Source organism: Dipodomys spectabilis, unplaced genomic scaffold (assembly GCF_019054845.1).
Source record: "Dipodomys spectabilis isolate Male_0828 unplaced genomic scaffold, ASM1905484v1 ptg000003l, whole genome shotgun sequence".
Classification (NCBI taxonomy): Eukaryota; Metazoa; Chordata; class Mammalia; order Rodentia; family Heteromyidae; genus Dipodomys; species Dipodomys spectabilis.
The window spans coordinates 17,673,884-17,696,737 of NW_024870680.1; the positions used below are offsets into that span (position 1 = coordinate 17,673,884).

The 22,854-nt window shown below is 37.0% G+C and overlaps 2 protein-coding genes across 2 annotated transcripts; one reads left to right on the forward strand and one right to left on the reverse strand.

Annotated features, from left to right (window-relative positions):
- The first annotated feature begins 11,724 nt into the window (after positions 1 to 11,724).
- LOC122115872 (olfactory receptor 52Z1-like) lies at positions 11,725 to 12,690 on the forward strand. The gene has a single exon (XM_042689446.1). The coding sequence runs from the start codon at positions 11,725 to 11,727 to the stop codon at positions 12,688 to 12,690; it is 966 nt and encodes a 321-aa protein (XP_042545380.1).
- Positions 12,691 to 19,447: 6,757 nt separating this feature from the next.
- On the reverse strand, positions 19,448 to 20,392 carry LOC122116673 (olfactory receptor 51V1-like). The gene has a single exon (XM_042690393.1). The coding sequence runs from the start codon at positions 20,390 to 20,392 to the stop codon at positions 19,448 to 19,450; it is 945 nt and encodes a 314-aa protein (XP_042546327.1).
- Positions 20,393 to 22,854: the final 2,462 nt, after the last annotated feature.

Below are 22,854 nucleotides of genomic sequence, written 5' to 3' on the forward strand. Positions count from 1 at the left end.
TTAAAACTAATAAGCTTAGTCTTTAACTTACCCTTGCTATTCCAAAATTGAAATGTGTCTAATTTTATAGATTTATTAATTAATAGCTTGATAGATTTAGTAATTTATAAATTGAATAAATGAGACAATGTTAAATTTTTATTGTTTATATGCCATTTGTTTAGAACAACAATATACACAGTGTAACTTTTATGGACAAAGCTTTTATGATAAGTTTATTGCACAAGAATTGAGTTGATAGCATATTAATATTTTATATTAAAACAGGAAGGCTTGAAGACTATAAATCCACCCTCACACTGAAGAAATTTTTTAAAATCTCATAGTATCTTAGTAGATATTAAGAATTTCAGCCAAGAAGAGAAAAATCTTAACTTCCTGAGATTTTATTTTATTTACATAGTGACTATATTTATTATTTTATGGCCATGAAAATGCAATTTTAAAGCTTATATGAGATGATTCACATAAGACTCCTAAGATACTGTAAGAGCCCAGTGATTGTGAGAGTGTTTGCTAGTCTTTTTATTACTAGTTTCTGAGTAATCATCTGACCTCCCACAATTCCTCATGTACAAGATGAGAAAGAAGGCATTTTTTCTCACACTAAATTTCAGTTATTAAATGACATTATAACTTTTGGGAATCCTTGGCACAAAAGTTTTTAAATATTTTCAGTTTAGAAATAGGAAAGTATACCAGAAACATATGCCAAAATTACTTACATATATTCTAATTAAAACCATTTAAGTGAAATAATACCTATATATTCTCTCTAAATGAATGTGGAGATAGCAGTTTCTCTCATGAATTGCCCTGTGGACCGCAGAATTTTCACTATCATTATAATGATTACTGCTTGCCAACAATGGTAAAGGTAGTCATCATGCAAAAATACAAGGACAAAAAGTCAGAAATCATAATAAAGTAATAGTTAAGAACTAAATAAACCACATGTTCACTTGCTCAAATATACACACAAATTCATAAATATGTACATAACAACGCTATTATCAATGCTATGATGACAAAGTAAAAATAAAGAACATCCCAAATGCACATTAATGACAAATGAGCTAAAACTCATCTTCTGTAAGTATAATATACTACAATTACTATAAAATCACTTACAAATGCTATGTAGAAACAAGAACATAAAATATTTTGAAGTGTCAGAGATTATGTAGCATGTTATAAAATCAGACTTGAATTAAATATAGCATGTTCTTAAAAAAGTCAATACCAAAAGAAATAATAAATATGAAAGCTGAAATTATTAAAAAGGTAAGGTAATAGAATAACAAAAAAAAATTAACTGAAATGAAAAAGTGAGTCTTTGAAAGGGTATAGAAAATTGGCAAACAAAGCAAAAAAGTAAAAAAAGAAACCACAGCCCAGTGAAATCAAAGATGCAAAAGAGAACATACTTCTTTTTTTTGGTGGGGGGGGGTCCAGTTGTGGGGCCTGAACTCTGGGCCTGGGCGCTGTCCCTCAGCTCTTCAGCTCAAGGCTAGCACTCTACCACTTGAGCCACAGTACCACTTCCATTTTTTTTTCTTTTTGCTTATGTGGTGCTGAGGAATCGAACCCAGGGCCTCAGGCATGCAAGGCAAGTGCTCTACCACTGAGCCACCTTCCCAGCCCCAGAACATACTTCTTTATCTCTTCTTGCTAGTTTTAATTTGAAGTCTATTTTATCTGATATTAGGATTGCAACTCCTGCCTGTTTATAGGGGCCATTTTCTTGGTACGTTTTGTTCCAGTCTTTGACTTTCAGAATATGTTTGTTTTTGTGGGCAAGGTGTGTCTCTTGAAGGCAGCAGATAGAAGGATCTTGCTTTTTGATCGAACTACACAATCTATGTTGCTTAATTAGAGCGTTAAGTCTATTAATATTGAGAGGCATTTGGTATTTCCTGCCATGTTATCCACCTTCTTGGGGGCTATGCCTACTGGAATATTACTATGATTATCTGATTCTGTTTGGGTGCCATTTCTTGGCCTTTATCATGCTCTTGTTGATTTACTATGTGTAAGACATCCTTAAGTATCTTTTGTAGGGCTGATTTGGTGGAGATTTATTGTTTCAGTTTTTTTTTGGTGGAAAGTTTTTATTTGTTCCTCTGTTCTGAAGGAGAGTTTAGCTGGGTATAGTATTCTTGGTTGATAGTTGTTTGTCTTTAGGACATAGCATACATCACTCCAGGCTCTTCTTGCTTTCATGGGAGTTATTCTGATTGGTTTTCCTTTATAGGTGATTGATCTTTTCTCCACAACAGCTTTAAGGAACTTTTCCTTGGTCTCTATTGTTCCTGTGCATATCTTGTGTGGTATGTCCTGTTCTGGTTTGGTCTAATTGGGATTCTAAAGGTTTCTTGTATCTGAATGGGCCTATCTTTTTGGATGTTTGGAAAGTTCTCTGCTATAATTCTGTTAAATAACAGGCTGAAATTTTCTTAATAAAAACCCAAAAACACAACAAATCAAAGGAAGGTAGAACAAATTGGATTGCATTAGACTGCAGAGCGTCTGCATGGCAAAGGACATAGCTAGCAAAATCAATAGAAAGCCCACAGATTGGGAGAAGACCTTCACTAGCCATACAATAGACAAGAGTCTCATATCTAAAATATACTTGGAACTCAAAAAATTAAATCCTCTAAAAACAAATTCTCAAAGAAACAACCGCCCTATTAATAAGTGGGCTAAAGACTTAGAAAGAGGGGTGGGAAGGTGGCTCAGCGGTAGAGGGCTTGCCTAGCATGCATGAGACCCTTAGCACCACTTAAGCAGAAAAAAGCTGGAAGTGACACTGTGGCTCAAGTGGTAGAGCGTTAGCTTTGAGCTGAAGAGCTAAGGGACAGCGCCCAGGCCCAGAGTTCAGCCCCCATAACCAACAAAAAAAAAAAGAAAGAAAGAAAGAAAGAAAAATTAAAAACATAGATACATAAGACTTAAAGAGAAACTTCACTGAAGAGGAAATAAGAATGGCCAATAGGCATATGAAGAAATACTCAACTTCTCTGGCTATAAAAGAAACACAAATCAAAACAACATTGAGATTCCTCTTCACTCTAGTTAGAATGGCTATAACCAAGAAATCTAATAACAACAGATGCTGGAGAGGATGTGGCCAAAAAGGAACCATACTTCACTGTTGGTGGAAATATAAACTTGTTCAACCTCTTTGGAAAGCAGTATGGAGGGTCCTTGAAATACTCCACATAGAGCTCCCCTATTATCTAGCAATCTCCCTTCTGGACATTTACCTAATTGATCACAAACAAGGCCTTACTAAAGCTATCAGCATGACTATGTTTATCACAGCCTTATTCACCATAGGTAAGATATGGAACCAATCCAGATGCTCCTCAGTAGATGAATGGATCAAGAACATGTGGTATATATATATATATGCATATATATATATATATACACACATATATATGCATATATATATAAATATAAATATAATGAAATTCTGTGCCTCCATCAGGAAGAATGACACCTCCCCATTTGTTGGGAAATGGAAAGACTTGGAAAAAATATTAAGTGAAGTAAGCCAAACCAAAGAAATATAGGTCTCATGGTTTCCCTCATTTGTAATAATTAGTATACATCTAGGATAATTTTATTAGATGAGCAGAAAAGGCCAAAAGCTATGTGCATATGACCATATAAGATGATACTAAGCAAAATGAACTGCAAGATATGGATATTAGAGGTTTTTTTATGTTTTTTTTAAATGTACCTTGTGATTTTTTTTGTTTCCTTTGTATGTTCTTCCCCCTATGGTATATCCCCTGTTGTCATTGTACTTGATTTTGGTACCATGCATCTTATAGACACAGTTATCTTATTCAGGGAGGGGAAGGGGAATAACAAAATGCTGAAACAAGGACACAGGATGACCCATTGCAACTATGAGATTCACAAGACACTAAGTTGGAAATGAACTTTACAACTTTGGTGGGGGGAAGAGGAGGAAGAGAGGTGGGGGAAGGAATGGATAATAGGAGAAAACAAAAGAGGGGTTAACAATGTTCAACAAGAAATGTACTCATTACCTTACTCATGTAACTGTAACCCCTCTTTACTGAATCTTTACAATAAAATAAAATTTAAACAAAAGATTGACCAGAAAATAATAAAAGTATTTTTGTTTTTGTGAAAAAAACTCACCACTGAAATCTAACTTAGAAATATTTTGAAAACTTGTATTTTAATACATTGTAAAGAGAGAAAAAAACAGAAACATTACTAGACATTTATGATTTATGAAGATTGAGTCAAGATATATTTTAAAATATAAACAGATCAATCATGGACAATGGTATTGAAAGAATAATAAAAAGTCTCCCATCCAAGCAGGCCCAAGACTGCATAGACTTTCTAATTAGTCCTATCAGATATTTAAAGGAACTACCAAAACTATTTCTCTACTGAGTCCATAAAATGGAAAGGGAAAGAAAACTACTAAACTTATGATACAAAGTCAATTTTACACCAAAATGGGTAAAGTCACAATAGCAATAACAAAAATCTATAGGCCAAGTTCCTTGATGAATTTGGAGTGCCTGTGTATGCAATGCCAACAGGTATTGCTTATCTGGGTTACCCAAGACATCTTCTAGGACCCAAAGAGAAAGCTTTTCTTGGTGTTTCTGTCTGGTATTTAAAAAGGTAATGGAGGGGGAGGATTTGGGTGGGGGAGGTTGGGAAGGGATGGGAAGGGGAAACAATGGAGGAGGCAACAATGCTTGATAAGAAATGTACTCATTATCTTGCCCATGTAATTGTAACCTCTCTGTACAGTATTTTCACAATAAAAAATAAATTTAAAAAAAGGTAATGGAGGATTTAGTAGATCAGATAGCAATTATCTTAAATAGGTAAGCAGCACATAAACCAATTAAAGAAGAGATAACACTTTCAAAAACAGTTGCAGAGAGATATTCAATTATCTCCACAAAATACAATTTTTATTAATATCTCTTTAATTATGTCTTGATGAAAAAGACTTAGGAGGAATGAAAAAGTCTTGATAATTTATTCACAATTGTTAAAGAAGAAGCAGGTTTATTGTCACTAGATGGTGTCAACCCTCTGAAATCTAACACACAAAATGTCAAATTTTTTTGGGGGGGTCCGGTTGTGGGGCCTGAACTCTGGGCCTGGGCGCTGTCCCTCAGCTCTTCAGCTCAAGGCTAGCGCTCTACCACTTGAGCCACAGCACCACTTCCGGGTTTTTTTTTTTTTTGCTTATGTGGTGCTGAGGAATCGAACCCAGGGCCTCAGGCATGCAAGGCAAGCGCTCTACCACTGAACCACCTTCCCAGCCTTGTCAAAATATTTTTTGACGCACTGGAGATAAGTTTCCATGGTAAAAGCACTTGCTTAAAAAGTAGATCTTCAGTTTGAACACTGAACCATAACAAATTGATAATAAATTATACATTAGTTTTACTTCCATAGACTTTTCAGGATGTCATCATTGCCTAAAAAATGAACAAGACATCCTGCACTGGAAATCCCATTCTCAGAAAAATATATTTATAGAATAAGTGGAAAATACAATATGCAATCATTCTATTCATTCTCTGTTTCTGTCAGAGTAGTCAGAGTGTAGGTATTTGCCATTGGTAGAACTTTTGTGAATGCCCCAGGACTGTCTCAGAAAGATACTGCTCCCAAAATCCTTTTTAAACATCTGATGTTTCCCCATTTCCCTTGAGTGTTAGGCTTCCTGGGATGGAGAAAGCTATATAGCCAACCTCTGAATCACAGAGAACCTAAACCAGAGGGACAGCCTACTTTCAGAACATCAAGAAACCTGCAATTGCACTGTAGAGGTAACAATGCCCACATTTTATACTGGTCAATGGATGGCTGCTGTGTTGAGATCGTATCCCATAAGGATCAGATTTTAGATTAAGCACGAACCTGGTTCCGAGGAAAGAGACTGTGAATTTTACCTTCTTATGCCTGCCAATGCTTTAGCATTTGCTCGGGATTAATCAAGTTTGGAGAGAAATCATTTCTCATGTTTATGAAATATTTGCTATCAATGATCATGTGTGATGACTTACCTAGACAATATTCTTTCAAGCTAGTTAAAGATTCATCAAACGGCAGTTTATGGCTCTTAAAACAGATGATCTTCATGAGTAAGAATTATTATAGCCAGGCACCACTGGCATAGGTCTGTCATCCTAGCTACTTGTGAGGCTGAGTTCTGAGGGTCATGGTTCAAAACCAGCCTGGGCAGGAAAGTCTGTGAGACTTTTGTCTCCAAAAAACTACTCAGAAAAAGCTGAAAGTGGTATGTGATAGGCCTGAGCACAAAGTGGCTCAGGGACAGTGCCCAGGCCCAAAGACCAGCATAAAATAAAAAAGAAAAAAAGAATTATTATAGAACTCAAAATATTTTTCCTCCAAGTAGGAAAATAAAAGTAAGAAAGCTCAGGGTTTGTTGCCTTAACTATAGCTTAATCCCAGGATAGATTTCCTCAAAAAAAAAAAAAAGAGTGTCTCTGATGTTTTTGCAGATTCTACCTCACAGGTTTCTGTGTGGCTTTCTTTCTCACATACCGAGAATCTCTTTGGAAGGTTTGTGGAGAAGCTTTCTTGTCTTCAACCAAAACAGAAAAGGGAGTAAGACATAAAGGGAGTCTTAGTATAATTGAGTGTGGAAGTCTGTTTCTCAAGATAGGAAGAGGTAAAGTCACAGAACATTTTAATAGCTAATTATACTTTTTAAATTGTTTTTGTTTTAAATTTTGCTTTCATATTTGTTTGTTTTGAAACTATGCCCATTCATCTAGAGAGAGGGTAGAGTTGGGAAGAAAATAGAAAAGACAGAATATGATACAAAACAAAGTCCAAGTGCATGAGAGAAATGTATTTTCAGATAAGGAGAAAAATCAAGGGAGAGTATCACATGCATCACATGCAACTTCATTCTTCATAATAAAAGTGCATAAGAAATAGAAAGTTAATGATTATCTCTGGAAGGAGTATTAGAGATTTCAGAAACCAATCGCTTACATTTATTTCCTTTTCCTCCTGAACTGTGGATACAATATAATCCCAAAGCTACAGTGGATTAATTCCTTAGCAAGAAAAGCAGTGGTTATTATAGTGAAAGAAGAAATTAGCTGAATTCAGCTAAAAATATTTCAGTTCTTACTTTACATGATTCTCAAACCAGGATCAGATGACTAAAGAATAGCTCATATTATGGACTTTGAAGATGACACTATATCAGTAGATTTTGTGAACTTTTGTGTAGTTATTATCTAAACCTGTAACAGTAACAAACTCATGTCTGTCCTTCAGAGTTCATTAATGCAATCCTTCAGGTAGGGTATGTTTCAGTACTTTTGAAGGAAAGTTGATAGAGGGACACAGAGATGATTTGAGTTTGGAAGGCTTGGATGTGGGAAAAAGAAGAAATAGATTGTAAAGACCAAGAATAGATCCTCTTTATTGATTAACATCAAAGGAACAGGGAAAACATTCTCTCAGACTAAACCTGCTCTTTCTCTTTCGGTTCCTCAGTTTTGCTTCCAGTTTGTGGAATCTCTTTCCCTTCTACTCAGCCTAACCTTTAACTGCTGGACAATCAGGCTTCTTCTGTGATGAGATGACCTCTTTCCTTCTCGTTGTCTAGCCATTAATCCTGGAAAATACGACTTGTCTGCTGGAAAAAAAAAATCACTCGACTTTCTAAAGATCTTACGTAGACTCCTTTGTAAGCATGGATGCTCTTAGTTCTACCAGAAAAATCTTTCTGGAACAGATGAGGAGATGTACTTTTGCAATTCCAGTGCCTGGGCATTGAGGCTGGAGGATTATCAGTTTGACACCATTTTGGTCTGAGACTTTGTTTCAGAAAAATAATAATAAGTATAATAAAAACAAAAATACCCATATATCCCCACCTCAAGCCATCTGTCCTAATGGTTTATGCTTATTGATACATACTTTGTGCTATTCAATCCTTTACTCAAGTGTTCCTTCCTTTCACATGAGCTTTGAGACAACTCAAATAAGCAGTGCTTTTTATTTTATTGCAGAGAGTTGTAGCAAATGTAGGTCTTTCAAAAATCCTCATTGATCCCCTAGTACTTCTGCATTGTTTGCCTTAATGAGTAGCACACTCACATTCATCAAATTGTCTGGAAACATGAGAGAAATTTAATTCCAAAAACAGTCTCTCTACCTTTTCTTTTCAATTCTATCCTCATTATTTTACTCCTCTGACCCAAGCTAAGGCAATAAAGTTACTTCATTTGCATTGAAGAGAAAATTTCCAGTTAAAAATTATTCTAGGGGCTGGGAAGGTGGCTCAGTGGTTGAGCGCTTGCCTAGCAAGCATGAGACCCAGGGTTCGATTCCTCAGCACCACATAAGCAAAAAAAAAGCCAGAAGTGGTGCCGTGGCTCAAGTGGTAGAGCACTAGCCTTGAGCTGAAGAGCTGAGGGACAGTGCCCAGGCCCAGAGTTCAGGCTGCAGTGTGTGTGTGTGTGTGTGTGTGTGTGTGTGTGTGTGTGTGTGTGTGTGTGTGTGTGTGTGTATTATTATTCTAGTCTCCATCTTCTATTTCTTTTTTTTCCATCTTCATGTCAATCCTCCTACAAGTTCCCTACAATTTTGTCTTTCAACTGTCACATCTCCAACTCTTCTAATACTTTTCAATAAAATCCAGTGTAACTATTAATTATTTTTGATATTGTATGAAAATTGGTGATTACCTACTATTCCTATTTGACATCTTATTATCAATAAAATATTTTAAAGTTGCACTAGGTAATAACATAAAAATAAGAATGATAACATCAGTATAATAATGAAAAATAATAGTACTGGAAGCCAATCTCAGACATGGAAAATACAGTAGCAAGACAAGAAGGTGCTATCAAGAAAGCCAAGGAAGCCTGCATATCACTAGCACTAAAATAAAGACTCCAAAATTTGACCTTTTTAAAAAAAAAAAGAAGAAGAAGAAAGCCAAGGGAAAAGATTGAATTTGAGCCCAGCTCTATTTCTGGCTTTGTTGGTGCTTAATTAGCAATAAGAGTTTCAAGGACTTTTCTGTACTGGCTGTCTTTGAACCACGATCCTTGGATCTCAGCCTCCACAGAAGCTAGGAATGCAGGCATGAGCCAACAGAAGCTGGCTGTGACATTATTTTATGTGTGAGATGAAAATCATGTAAACACAGTTGGTTTATTACAAATAACTATAATTACTGAGTGGTATTTCATGAAAGTTAAATTACATAAACACAGTACACAGATCTTGGAACATGCTAAGACAAGATTAGCTAATAATGTGGGGACTAAACTAAAATATATTCATTGTATTTTAAAGTATAGTAAGTTGAGATCTCTCAGTGTTATAAATAGTCTCTGTGCCCAGATCAATTGAAAAGGGAAGACGTGGTATCTTAATTGTGTTTCCCATTCTTTTTGTTTGAATCCAAAGGAATGACTTAAAGTATAATTTTAAAATGCAACATTTTTCCTGGGCTTTTTTTTGCTTGTTTATTGCTCTTTCAGATCTCAATTCATGATCAATTGAGATTTTGCATCTATGAAGGAATGTAGATTTGAGTTGGTACTTGACCAGTTTGTGTGGCTTTCAAGTTCAGAATGATGCTATGCCTTAATCAAGCTCATGGTTGATGAAAAGGCTGAGGTGAGGACTTAGACAAACTCCCAAATACAGTCTTCTTTATCCCATGTACAACACAGGTCTTAGAAAATCTTCAACATTTATTCACTTCCAGATTGTTCTATCCAAATACATAAAATATGCATCTATTGGTTACAACCAAATATCCCATTTATTGACTTATTTCAAATGCTACAATTTTAACTCTATCTCTTATATTGAAAATGTATTTACCAAGTATTTATGACAAAATATTTTATTCCTCTCCATTCATTAGATTATCACACAAGATTCACTAGTCCATATACTTAATTATTTCTACACACTTTTTCTTTATTTTGTTTCTACTGTTGCAGCCCTCATTCTTTTTTCTTTCTTCTTTTTTTTTTTTTTTTTTGGTGCCAGTTGTTATACTTAACCTCAAGGCCTAGGTGCTGACCCAGAACATTTTTGCTGAAGGCTAATGCTCTACCACATGAGCCACACAGCTCCACTTCTAGGTTTTTTAGAGCTTACTTCGTGATTAAGTCTCACGAACTTTCCTGCTCACATGACTTTGAACTATGATCCTCAGATCTCTGCATACTGAGTAGCTAGGATTACAGGCATGAGCCACCGAGCCCTTATTTCTTATTCTGTTTTGTCCATTGGGAAATTTCCTTAGAACTCTTTCTCTCTTCAAACATCTTACCATTTAAATCTAATTTCTTGACAGAAACTTATACTACAAGTCTAAAATATGCTCATTGCCATTATGGGATTTAAAATACATTGGTTAAGAATAATACAAAATATGTAATTAGGATTGTAGAAGTGTATAACTTGGAAGCTGACATAGAAAATAAATTATCTATGTTATGTATAAAAAGATAACAAAAACATAATTTTGGTAATGCTTTCTTCCTATAAAATTGGTTAATTTAAGAAATTTCTTATGTATTTATAATAATAATAAAGTCTTTCCATAAAGAATATTAATCCCTTGGCTTTCTTGTCAAGATTTTAATCTTCACATAGACAAGACAGTCTACTAGGCTAGTCATGTTTTAGTGACACTAATACATGTTTCATATATTGATATGTAGTGATTTTTATTCCACATTTAAGAGTTTTACTTGTCTTGCTTGTTCTTCACAAGAACATTCTTTCTCTAAAGCCAAATGTTCTGTACAGATTTAATCAAAAGCTTCTGATTCTTTATTGAGACAGCTAGATAAAGATAATATCTGTTCTCTGCTGACAAATATACGTGATTGATTATTTAATAAATGTGCCAACCCAGCTGGGTGCTGGTGGCTCACACCTGTAATCCCAGCTACTCAGGAGGCTGAGATCTGAGAATCACAGTTCAAAGCCAGCCTGAGCAGGAAAGTCTGTGAGACTCTTATCTCAAATAAAACACTAGAAAACCAGAAGTGGTGCTATGGCTCAAGCGGTAGAGTGCTCGCCTTGAGTTGAAGAGCTGAGGGACACTGCTTAAGCCCAGAGTTCAAGCCCCATGACCGACAAAAAAATAAATAAATTAATTAATTAATGTGCCAACCCATAACGAAGAATAAAGCTAATTATGATTGTACAATGTAAATGCACATCAATGAATGAGTGATATTGAGCTCACAAAAGACCATAACTATATTTTGACCAGTATATTCCTAGTATTCCATAGAAGAGAATTGTGGTTAATCATCAGAAATAGTCAGGTAAAAAAGAACCATAATATGAAAGAGCCTTCATGAGAATAGATGATAATACAATGAAAATACTGCCTTGAGTAGAGTGCCTTGAAGACATTATAAATACACTAAAAATGGCTATTTTCTTTTACTAGTGTTGTTACTACTTGTAGCATGTTTAGAAAATTGTGATAACTTTCTCGTCACTGGCTTCTTATCCTTCAAACATAAATAGATACCAACCTCTTCTTAAGGCAATAACCTTGCCACGATCCCTGCACATATATAAGTGGATAAAATTTCTGGGATTTCTCATTCTTTTTTCTCCCAACTTTCCAATTCCAGTTTCCACTATCAGAGGCCAAAGAAAAAGATGACTACCTCTCCAATATCTTCAAATCAGACCAACCTCAGAGACATCTGGTATACCATGATTGGCATCCCAGGACTGGAAAATGCACACATCTGGATCTCCATCCCCATCTGTTCTATGTACATAATAGCTATTGTAGGCAATGCGTTCTTGATATTCCTGATCTTCTCTGAGCGCACTCTCCATGAGCCCATGTACCTTTTCCTCTCCATGTTGGCTCTGGCAGATATCTTACTCTCCACGGTCACCACACCAAAGATGCTAGCCATATTCTGGTTCCAAGCTGGGGGAATTTCTTTTGGTAGCTGTGTGTCTCAAATGTTTTTCCTCCATTTCATCTTTGTGACAGAGTCTGCTGTATTGCTGGCTATGGCATTTGATCGCTTTGTGGCCATCTGTTATCCACTGAGATATACAACCATCCTAACCCACTCAGTCATTGGGAAATTGGGTGTGGCCTCTGTAACTAGGAGTTTCTTCATTTGCTTCCCCTTGATTTTTCTGGTTTATCGGCTCACTTACTGTGGGAGGAGTATCATACGTCACTCATATTGTGAACACATGGGCATTGCCAGGCTGGCCTGTGACAGCATCAAAGTCAATATCTACTACGGTGTGATTGTGGCTCTGTTTTCCACATTTCTAGATGTGATCATTATTGTAGTCTCCTATGTGCTTATACTTTGTACTGTGTTTAGAATTCCTTCCCGAGATGCCCGACACAAGGCTTTGAGTACTTGTGGCTCCCATGTCTGTGTCATTCTCTTGTTCTACAGTCCATCTTTCTTTTCTTTTCTTGCTCACCGATTTGGAGGCCACAGCATACCCATCAGTGTGCACATCCTCATTGCTAATCTCTATGTGGTTGTACCACCCTGTCTGAACCCTATCATCTATGGAGTCAAGACCAAGAAAATTCAAGACAGGGCTGTGCAGGTCTTTTCTATTAGCAATAAATTCTGTTGATTTAAACCAACTCTTAGAAGTGCCCCCTTTAAATTAACAGAACGTTGATTATATCAAGTCAACCATAAATAAAAGTATAGTAGTCCTTTTTGAGAAAAACCCTGATATCATATTCTGTTTGTTTCTTTTATTTATTTATTTACTTATTTATTTATTTGGGTACGGTCGTGGGGCCTGAACTCTGGGCCTGGGGGCTGTCCCTCAGCTCTTCAGCTCAAGGTTAGTGCTCTACCACTTGAGCTACAATGCCAGTTCCGGCTTTTTTTTCTTTTTTTGCTTATTTGGTGCTGAGGAATCGAACCTAGGTCCTCCTGCATGCAAGGCAAGCACTCTACCACTGAGTCACCTTCCCAGCCCCCTGTTTGTTTCTTTTTAAAAGATACATGTTTTATTTTACTTTTTGTTTTTCCCTTTTTCCACTTATTTATTTTTATTGTAAAGGTGATGTATAGAAGGGTTACAGTTATATAAGTCAGATAGAGAGTATATTTCTTTTTGAAAAATGTTGCCCCTTCCCTCATTCTCTCCCAATGTTTTACTCCTATCCCCACCCACAGTTGTATAATTCATTTTCAACAGTGTCTAGTGAGTATCACAGCTACATTTGTTCACCCTTTGTCTCTCCTTTTATGTGCCCCACTTTGTCCTCCCAAAGACAGATATATGAACAAACAAGACAAAAGATGAAAGCAAAAATAGCAACAAAGAAAAAAATCCTCTTGTTTTCACTTCCTGAAGTTCATTTCCATAAGTATTTTGTATTGTCTGATGCTCTTAGCTATTGCATCTATGTGATCATTTCTTAAGAATATCCTCCATGGGAGCTGGGAAGGTGGCTCAGTGGTAGAACGCTTGCCTTGCATGCTCAAGGCCCTGGGTTCGATTCCTCAGCACCACATAAGCAAAAAGAAAAAAGCCGGAAGTGGCGCTGTGGCTCAAGTGGTAGAGCGCTGGCCTTGAGCTGAAGAGCTGAGGGACAGCACCCAGGCCCAGAGTTCAGGCCCCATGACCAGACCCAAAAAAAAAAAAAAAAAAAAAAAAAGAATATCCTCCTTTGGTTGCACTCTGTGTGAATGCCTAGGAACCTGTATAATTAATCATATCCCAGTGTATTTTTTTCTTTTACTATCTAGTGTGTTTACTTGTAGATTTATAGGCACATTCTAGTTACCACAAATGAGGGAAACCATGCAACCTATGTTTCTTTGAATCTGTCTTTCTTTGCTTAATATAATTTTTTCCAAATGTTTTCATTTCCTTATTAACATTACAATATTATTCTTTCTGAAGGTAAATAGAAATCCCACAGAATGAGAAAAGATTTATTTTACCAGCTATGCATCAGACAAGGGTTTCATATCTAAAATCTACTTATCCCTGCTCAGCACTTGGGGCTTCTCAGCTCCATTACATGCTCAGCACTCTCTTCCACAGCTGCAGATCCCTAAACACAGGGGCCCTCACCTAGACCACCCTCATAAACCTGCCTGGCATAGGGAACTCTCCAAAGTAAGACATTGGTCTAAGACAATATTGAATCCTCATGTGTCTCAAGACCCCATGTAGCCTCATCTCAATGTATAACTTATTCTGCCCTAGGCCCACAAGCTGCCTGTCTGATACTTCAATACAATCCAGAGGTTCTTACTTCTTGGTGTCTTGTCACTTGTTCTCATCAATGACTTGTCCCATCAGTTGTCAGTGCTTTGATGTCACCCCTAAAGTTGGTCTTTCCTCTCTGATACTCAGTACACTTCATCTCATCCCATATTCACTTATGATGTTTTATTAAAGATGCAGGCACAATATCATTCTTTCTGATGGATAGGTCAAATCCCATTATGTCTATATACCACATTTTCTTGAACCATTCATGCACTGAGAGGCATCTGGGTTGATTCCATATCTGGGCTATGGTAAACAATGCTGCAATGAACATGGCTGTGCTGGTAGCTTTAGTGTGGCCTTGTTTAAGGTCTATTGGATAAATGCCCAGGCATGGGATTGCTGAGTGATAGGGAAGCTCTATGTTTACTCTTTGAACATTCTCTGTACTGCTTTCCATAGTAGTTGAAGAAGTTTACATTCCCACCAAGAGTGTAATAGAGTTCCCTTTTGACCACATTCCTGCCAGAATCTGTTATTGTTAGTTTTTTTTTTGATAATGACCATGCTAACTGGGGAGAAGTGGAATCTTAATGTTGTTTTGATTACATTTCTTTTATGGCCAGAGATGTTGAACATTTCTTCATATGTCTATTGGCCATTCTTAGTTCTTCATTGGATAAGTCTTTCTTTAAGTCCTTGCCTGTTTATTAATTGGCTTGCTGTTTCTTTAAGAGTTCATGTTGTGGGGCATTTAGTTTTTTGAGCTTTAAGTATATTTTAGATATTTTATTTTTGTGTTAGCACCAATTTATTATACAGTGAGGTTTCTTTTTATCATGTTCATTTATGCATACAGTACACATTGGTCAGGGTTACCTCTCCACAATTCTCCTTCCTATTCCCTCTGGCTTTCCAAACCAGCCTCAGTACTTTTCTTTGTTCCATTATCACACATGCATACAAAATGCTTGAGTATATTTGCCCTACTTTCCAGCAATCATTCATCTGCCTTCTCAGATCACCAGTTTTCTTTAAGGAAAAGTACTGGGGAGTCTGGAGGAAGATGGTGGAGGAGAAGCTGGGGGCTAAACAAGCTCATGAATAGAAACCAGTTTTAGTGTTCGAGTGAAAGGTCCAAGGCTAGAGAGTCATATCAAGAGTGCCATCATAGTACAGAGTTTGGCCAGAGAGGGAAAAATCAGGCAGCTTGATTAAGGAGACAGATTCAAGCACTTGCTGTGTCTGTGGAGGTGATGGCACTGACACTGCTGATGGCCACCATATCAACAGAGAGAGCCCAGGACAAAGGCACCAGAGGCAGTGTGTGAGCAGATTCTACTCAGCACCAGCAAGAATTGACAAGGAGCAGAAATTTACTGCACACCGTGGACGGTCCAGAAACCAAGGGAAAGTCATGAAAACCCCACAAGACATTCTCTCACTCCTTCTCACAGAGCAGAGGTGTGAAGGTAGCCCTTCTTCCACCACTGGAGAAGAACTCCATCTTGATACTGACAAAGACCAGGCAGAGCAGCTAGAACATAACACAGGCCTTGGAAGAAGACAATAGGAGCCATTCAACAGATCAAGGAACCTGACCTGCAGGGCTTAGCTCCACCTCCAGGGAAAGTTGCCCTTGCCAGATAGAGAAAGCTCCACCCATGGAGGAGTGATTTTCTTCACTGGGTAAACAGAGCCAGAGGCTGCCCAACCCCACTGCAGCACAGGCAGCAGACCCACTTGAAGAAGGGTGAAAGAAAATCAATTGGGAAATCAGTACACATAAATCCTGAAAATGGCTCAAGGCTGGGCTCTGTGAGTGTCTCAGGAGAAGCTAGCCCCTCAGGGAAAAGGTAATGATTGCTGATAGGCCTCAACCCTACCCACAACCTAGCCCCATCACAGTAACTCCCAGCTAGAGGAAACAGTCATTTCCTTTTTTTATGATACTCAAAGCAGATGCATGCCCTCCCACTGAACTAGCCCAGGAAGAGGGTCATAAAGCCTCTGGTAAGGCAGAGTTTCATCCTCCGTGCTCAAACAAATTGATTTAAGAAACCAGTCAAGCCACAGGAAAACAAAATACCACAAGCAAACCAGAGACTCCACCAAGAGATTGGTTATGGACACAGAGGAGACACAAGATTACCTCCCCTCCCCCCCAATAAAATCGAAGAACCCTTTTTTCTACTTAAATTTTTTAAAATTAAAAAAATTGTTTTCTCATTACAGAAAGGAATAGGAGAAACTCTAGGGCTCCTTAGCACAGCCCGAAATTTTCTTAATAAAGACCCAGAAGCACAAAAATTCAATCCTATTTGATAGGATTGCATGAAACTGCAGAGCTTCTGCATGGCAAAGGACATAGCTAGCAAGATCAATAGAAATCCCATGGATTGAGAGAAGATCTACACTAGCCATCCAACAGACAAGGGTCTCATATCTAAAATATACTTAGAACTCAAAAAATTAAATCCTCCAACAACAAATCCTCAAAGAAACAACTGCCCTATAAATAAATGGGCTAAAGACTTAAAGACAAACTTTAGCTAAGATATGGAACCAGCCCAGAAGTCCCTCAGTAGATGAATGGATCAAGAAAATGTGATATAAATACAATAAAAATTCTATGCCTCCATCAGAAAGAATGAAACAGCCCAATTTGTTAGGAAATGGAAAAACTTGGAAAATAATCACATTAAGTGAAGTAAGCCAGGCCCAAAGAAACATAGGTCCCATGTTTTCTTTTATCTGCAATAACTAGTGTATGTCTAGGACAAGCAGAAAAGGTCAAAAGCTATGTACATATGACCAGATAAGATGATGTTAAGTGAAATAAACCCCAAGATAAGGATACAAGAAGTTTTATCTTTCTTGCTGTTTTTAATGTACTTATAATGTACTATGTGATTTTTTTTGTTTCTTTTGTATGTTCTTCTCCCATGGTATAACCCCTGTTTTCACTGTTTTTGATTCTGGTGCCCTGCATCTTGTATATATATTTTTCTAATTTGGGGAGGAGAAGAGAAATACAAAATTCTGAAATAAGGATACAGGTTGACCCATTGTAACAATTAGATGTACAAGATACAATGTTGAAAATGAACTGCACAACTTTGAGGGGTGAGGAGGAGTTGGGGAGGTGAGGAGGGAAGGGATGGTAGGGGAAAAACAAAGGAACAATGCTCAATGGGAAATGGACTCAATACCTTGCTCATGTAACTGTAACCCCTCTGTATAGTATCTTTACAATAATATATATATATATATATATAATAAAAAACTACAAAATGGCAGGAGTTAGTGCAGCTTTCCAATATTACTTTGAATATTGATGTTTCTATTTATTATTTTAGTCATTTATTAATTTTACTTAATTTATGTGATATTCCCTTAATGGCAAATTTATATGACAGTAAATAAATGTCAAGGTCTTCAGATAGTGGGAGAGATAGACAAAGGACAGATATAAGAGTGATAGAAATATTGTCTTTTTGATTTGCTAATGAGTACATGACTATCAGTATTTTTTTTTTTAATCAAGTCTTGAGGCTTGAACACAGGGTATGAACACTATCCCTGTTTATTTTATTTTTATTTTAAGGCTAGTGCTCTATTACTTGCCTTGAAATAAAATTGGCAATAAAAGTCTCATACACTTTCCTCTCTGGGCTGGCTTCAACAGTAATCCTTAGATCTCACATTTCTGAGGATAATAGGCATGAGTCACCAGTACCCAGCAACTGTCAGTAGTTTTATAAATATAGCTTTTAAAATATGTAAAACTGTACACAGACACATTGAATAGGAAAAAGTATAGATGACTAATACATCTATAAAATATTGATATATTTTATGCATAGCATTTTATATATTACATTTTGAGTAATTTGTACACATAAATCTCAATCAAAAGATACATTTTTGTACTTAGTGATTTTGTTTAACAGCTATTTCTCATATAAATTTTTAATTAAGATTTTTATTAGCATATATCAGTTGTACAAGGGAGAAGTTCATTATGTTTCTATAGATGCATGATCATATATATCCATCAAACCATATAAATGTTTTAATAGCCCCTAACTACTTACAATTTTTTAAGGAACACCAGAAGAGAGCAGAAAAACAGCATTGTGTGATTTGAATTTAATTAAAACAAAATAATTTATCTGAAAATAATTTATCTGAATCCAAACAGAAACTATCTCTTAAATAATTAGCATATGATTTTACTGTTAGAATTATAAAAATACTTTTCTAAATAGAAAGTAATAACTACCTGAAATTTAATAAAGATACTAAATTAGAAATGTGTGATACTTATTCATAGTGAAAATCAAAGCAGTTTAGTTTTTAATTGCATCTAGGGGTTTATGAAGTTAAGAAAAAATCCCTACCAAAGTTAACATTTTCAAAGGGATTTAAATGTTTTTCTAATGGCAGTAAGAGGAGATATTATCATTTAAATAACTATCTGGACAGGAAATCTCATTTCTTTGGCTTTAAGAGTTACTAATTATTTTTATTTTCATTTACATAATTGTTCATATGGAAGAACGTGGATAAGCATAAGCACACAATCTCGAATCAAGATTATTTTTTTGTTTTTGTTGTTTTATGGCTTTTCAAATAATTTAAAACATCTAAATTCACCTAGGATGTTGACTTCCTTAAATGATGACAAGGCTGAAATGAGGATTAGAGAGCATAGATAAATAGTATACCTACTGCTTAGAGAAAAAAAAATGAGGGAAAAATAACTCATGATCTTAAGGCTGATCGATTAAATGGCTTTTATTTTCAGAAGCTTATCATTTCAATAAGGAAAAACATCATGACTCAACTAGCTATGCATTTTACTGTTAAATCTAACACATAGATTAATGTAACTTCAATAAAACACACACACACACATACACACACACATGTTTGTAGTCTGATTTGTAGCATTGATCACCTCTCACCCATAATGTATAAAGTATTGACACCTTAGCTGTGGAGGGTAGAGGAAAGGAAAGGAGAGAACTAGTGATTTTAAAACCTTTACTAAAATAAAACTTCGTAAAGGTAGTTGTTCACTGACTCTCACTAACCCTTTTTAACTTCATTCCTTCTCTTTAACTCCCTTCAATTTGTACATTGGAGCTCAGGATCCTTTCGCATAGAAAAACCTCTGGACTCTCACTCGTATCTGGTGGGTCTTGATGCTGTAAATGATGGGGTTCATCAAGGGTGGGAACAGGATATACACATTACCCATGAGGACATGAACCAGGGGTGAGAGGTGCTTCCCAAAGCGATGCACCATCGTCAGACCGATGATGGGGATGTAGAAAACTGAAACAGCACTGATGTGAGATACACATGTCTGCAAGGACTTGATCCTCTCCTCCCGAGATGCAATCGCCAAAACCGTGTGCAAGATCATCATGTAGGACAAAAGTATGAGCACAGCATCCAGCAGCAAATTGCTGATCACTAGAGCCAGGCCGTAGATGCTGTTGAAGCGAATGTCTGAGCAAGCCATGCGAATTAAGTCTTGGTGCAGACAGAAGGAGTGAGAAAGGAAATGGAGTCGACAATAATTTAAGAACTTCAGCCTGATGATGACGGGGGGAATGAGCATAGAACTCCTGCATAAGATTGCCACCCCAATTCTCAGGATTTTGTCGTTCGTTAGGATGGAGGAGTAACGGAGAGGGTTGCAGATGGCAACGTAGCGGTCAAAAGCCATGACCAGGAGCACGGACGACTCCATGAAGGATAGCCCGTGAATGAAATATGACTGGGCAATGCAGCCATCCAGGCTGATCTCCTTCACAAAGCCCCACAGCACTCCCAGCACAGTGGGCACAGTGGACAGGCCCATGCACAGGTCGGTGACCGCCAGCATGGCCAGGAAGTAGAACATGGGCTGGTGCAGGCTTGGCTCAGTGCGGACCACGTGCAGCACCATGCAGTTTCCCAGGAACACCAGGGCATAGATAAAAGAAAACGGGATGGAGATCCAAGGGTAGTAAACTTCCAGGCCAGGAAAACCTGTGAGAACAAATCCTGAGCTACTAGAATTTGAGATAGAGTAGGCAGTCATTCATTAAGCAGATGGAAACTATTTTACAGACTTATTGTAAATTGTACAGTTTTGATATGCTCTAATTTCCAGTAATATTTATCTGCTTTGGGGAAAGTGAATAAAATATGATATGATTTTTCATAAACAACAAAATGGAAAGCCGGTAGGTACCTCGTTCTCATGAAAGCATAGATCTCTCGAGTACACAAAGATCCTGTGGTGCTGAAGATGAGCAATGGGGCTAATCAGGGAGCTTTATGCACAAACAGTAGTGCTAATGACACAGGGGATTTCGATTTCAGCTTCCCTTCTGGGGGGTCCCTGCTCAGCTCAAAAGATACACAGTGCATGGCCACAGGTGTGCAGTGTTGCAGGGCCTCATCACCCAGTGGTGATTGCAGAATACCTAGCTCATTTTGCTCGCTTTGATGCCACAATTCTGCCTTTTACTTGCTTTAAACACAAAGGAAATGGAGTGGTTGAAGTCATCAGACTTCCCTGAGGATACATTTTCACTGAGTAAGACTAAACCACCAAAGTGGAATATGAAATGTTTCACAATGACCAGCCTTCTCCATCAAATTCTTGAATTTTTAATTGTGGTACTCTACTTTTCAAGAGACTTTTTGTGAAAAGAGATTCCTGTTTAAGATTTTTATTTTCCCTGCGGATTCTCTGATACATGATATAAGATACTAGGCATTGACTTTAAACTAGGATATTATATAAAACTGTAAAATGTAGCTTGGTATCAGTGGCTCACTCCTAGCTACTCAGGAGGCTGATATCTGGGTCTCACGGTTCCAACACAGCCTAGGCAGGAAAGTCCATGAGAATGTTATCTCCAAATAACCACCAAAACATCTGCAGGTGGAGCTGTGGCTCCCATAGTATAGCACTAGCCTTAAACAAAAAAGCTTGAGGATAAAACAAAAAAAAACCTGAGTTTAAGCCCCAGAACATAATTACATATCATACACCACACACACAATGTAAAATGTATTTTAAATTTACAGTGTAATAAAATAAGTAAAATGTACTTTGTTCATGGTCGTGTTAGCTGTATATGTATAGAATATAATTGGTTATTTCACATACTGCATTCTTATAATAAAGTGATTATACCTATTTATACAACCTATTAATACCTGGCCTGTGTAGATGATTCCACCACTAAACACTTTTAGAACATATATCACATTAAATGAGAACAAACAACATGGTTTAGTGCCTTTGCTTAAGAAAGATGATTAATTATTACAGGATAATTCCAAGATTTCAGAGTGAAAATACACTTTCAATAGACTACCAACATGATTTCTGAGGTAGTGTCATTGGTAGCTCTTTCTTTTTTTAAAGTTTTATTTTCTTATAAAGATGCTGTCAGAGAGGTTACAATTCTCAGTAAGATCATGAGTACATTTCTTGTTGAGCATTGTTACCTCCTCCTTTGTTTTTGGGAACTCTTTCTAAGAAGAGTTGATTTGATTTTCATGATGAATCCAAGATTTTTTATTCATGTAAAAAAACTCAAGTTTTATGAGCAACTAGACATTCTTATGTGAAGCTGGGTGCTGGTGTCTCACACCTGTGACCTACTTGCTCAAGAGGCTGAGATCTAAGGATCAAGGTTTGAAGCTAGCCTGGGCAGAAAAGTTCTTGAGAATCTTATCTCTAAATAACCCTCAAGTAGCTGGAAATTGGGCTGGGAAGGTGGCTCAGTGATAGAGAGCTTGCCTTGTATGCATGAGGCCCTGGGTTCAACTACTCAGGACCACATAAGCAGAAAAGTCCAGAAGTGGCGCTGTGGTTCAAGTGGTAGAGCACTAGACTTGAGCTGAAGAACTGAGGGACAGTCCCCAAGCCCAGAGTTCAGGCCCTACAACTGACAAAAAAAAAAAAAAAATAGAAGCTGGAAATGGGGATGCAGCTCAGTGGAAGAGTACTAATCTTGAACTAAAAACCTCCAGTGCCTTGAACTAAAAACCTCAAGTGCTCAGGACCCAGGACCAACACACACACACACACACACACACACACACACACACACACACACCCAACATCTGAATGAGCATGGAGTGGAGAATTCATAAACACTGTAAAGGTTAAAAAAACCAACAAATTTTGACATAGAATTATGCTATTCTTGTTACTAAGTTTCAAGCAAAACATCAATGATCAGTGTAATGATTATTCAGTTACAAGAAGAAGATTAATTAACCAAATTTAAAGATTAAAAAATGCCCTTTACTGTGAACTGTTTAGCAGCTTCAGTGGGCAGGGTGAATCTTTGGTGATATTTTACTTGTGTTCCCAAGAGGGAATTAATTATATAGAGTACACATACTGTTTCAATATACTTCCTCGGTATACTTTAGCCCTTATGTTCTATTTAATTTATTTGTTTTTGTTGGTACTAGAGATTGAACCCAGGGACTTAATCATGCTAGGTAAGTACTGTGCCACGTGAGACACATCTC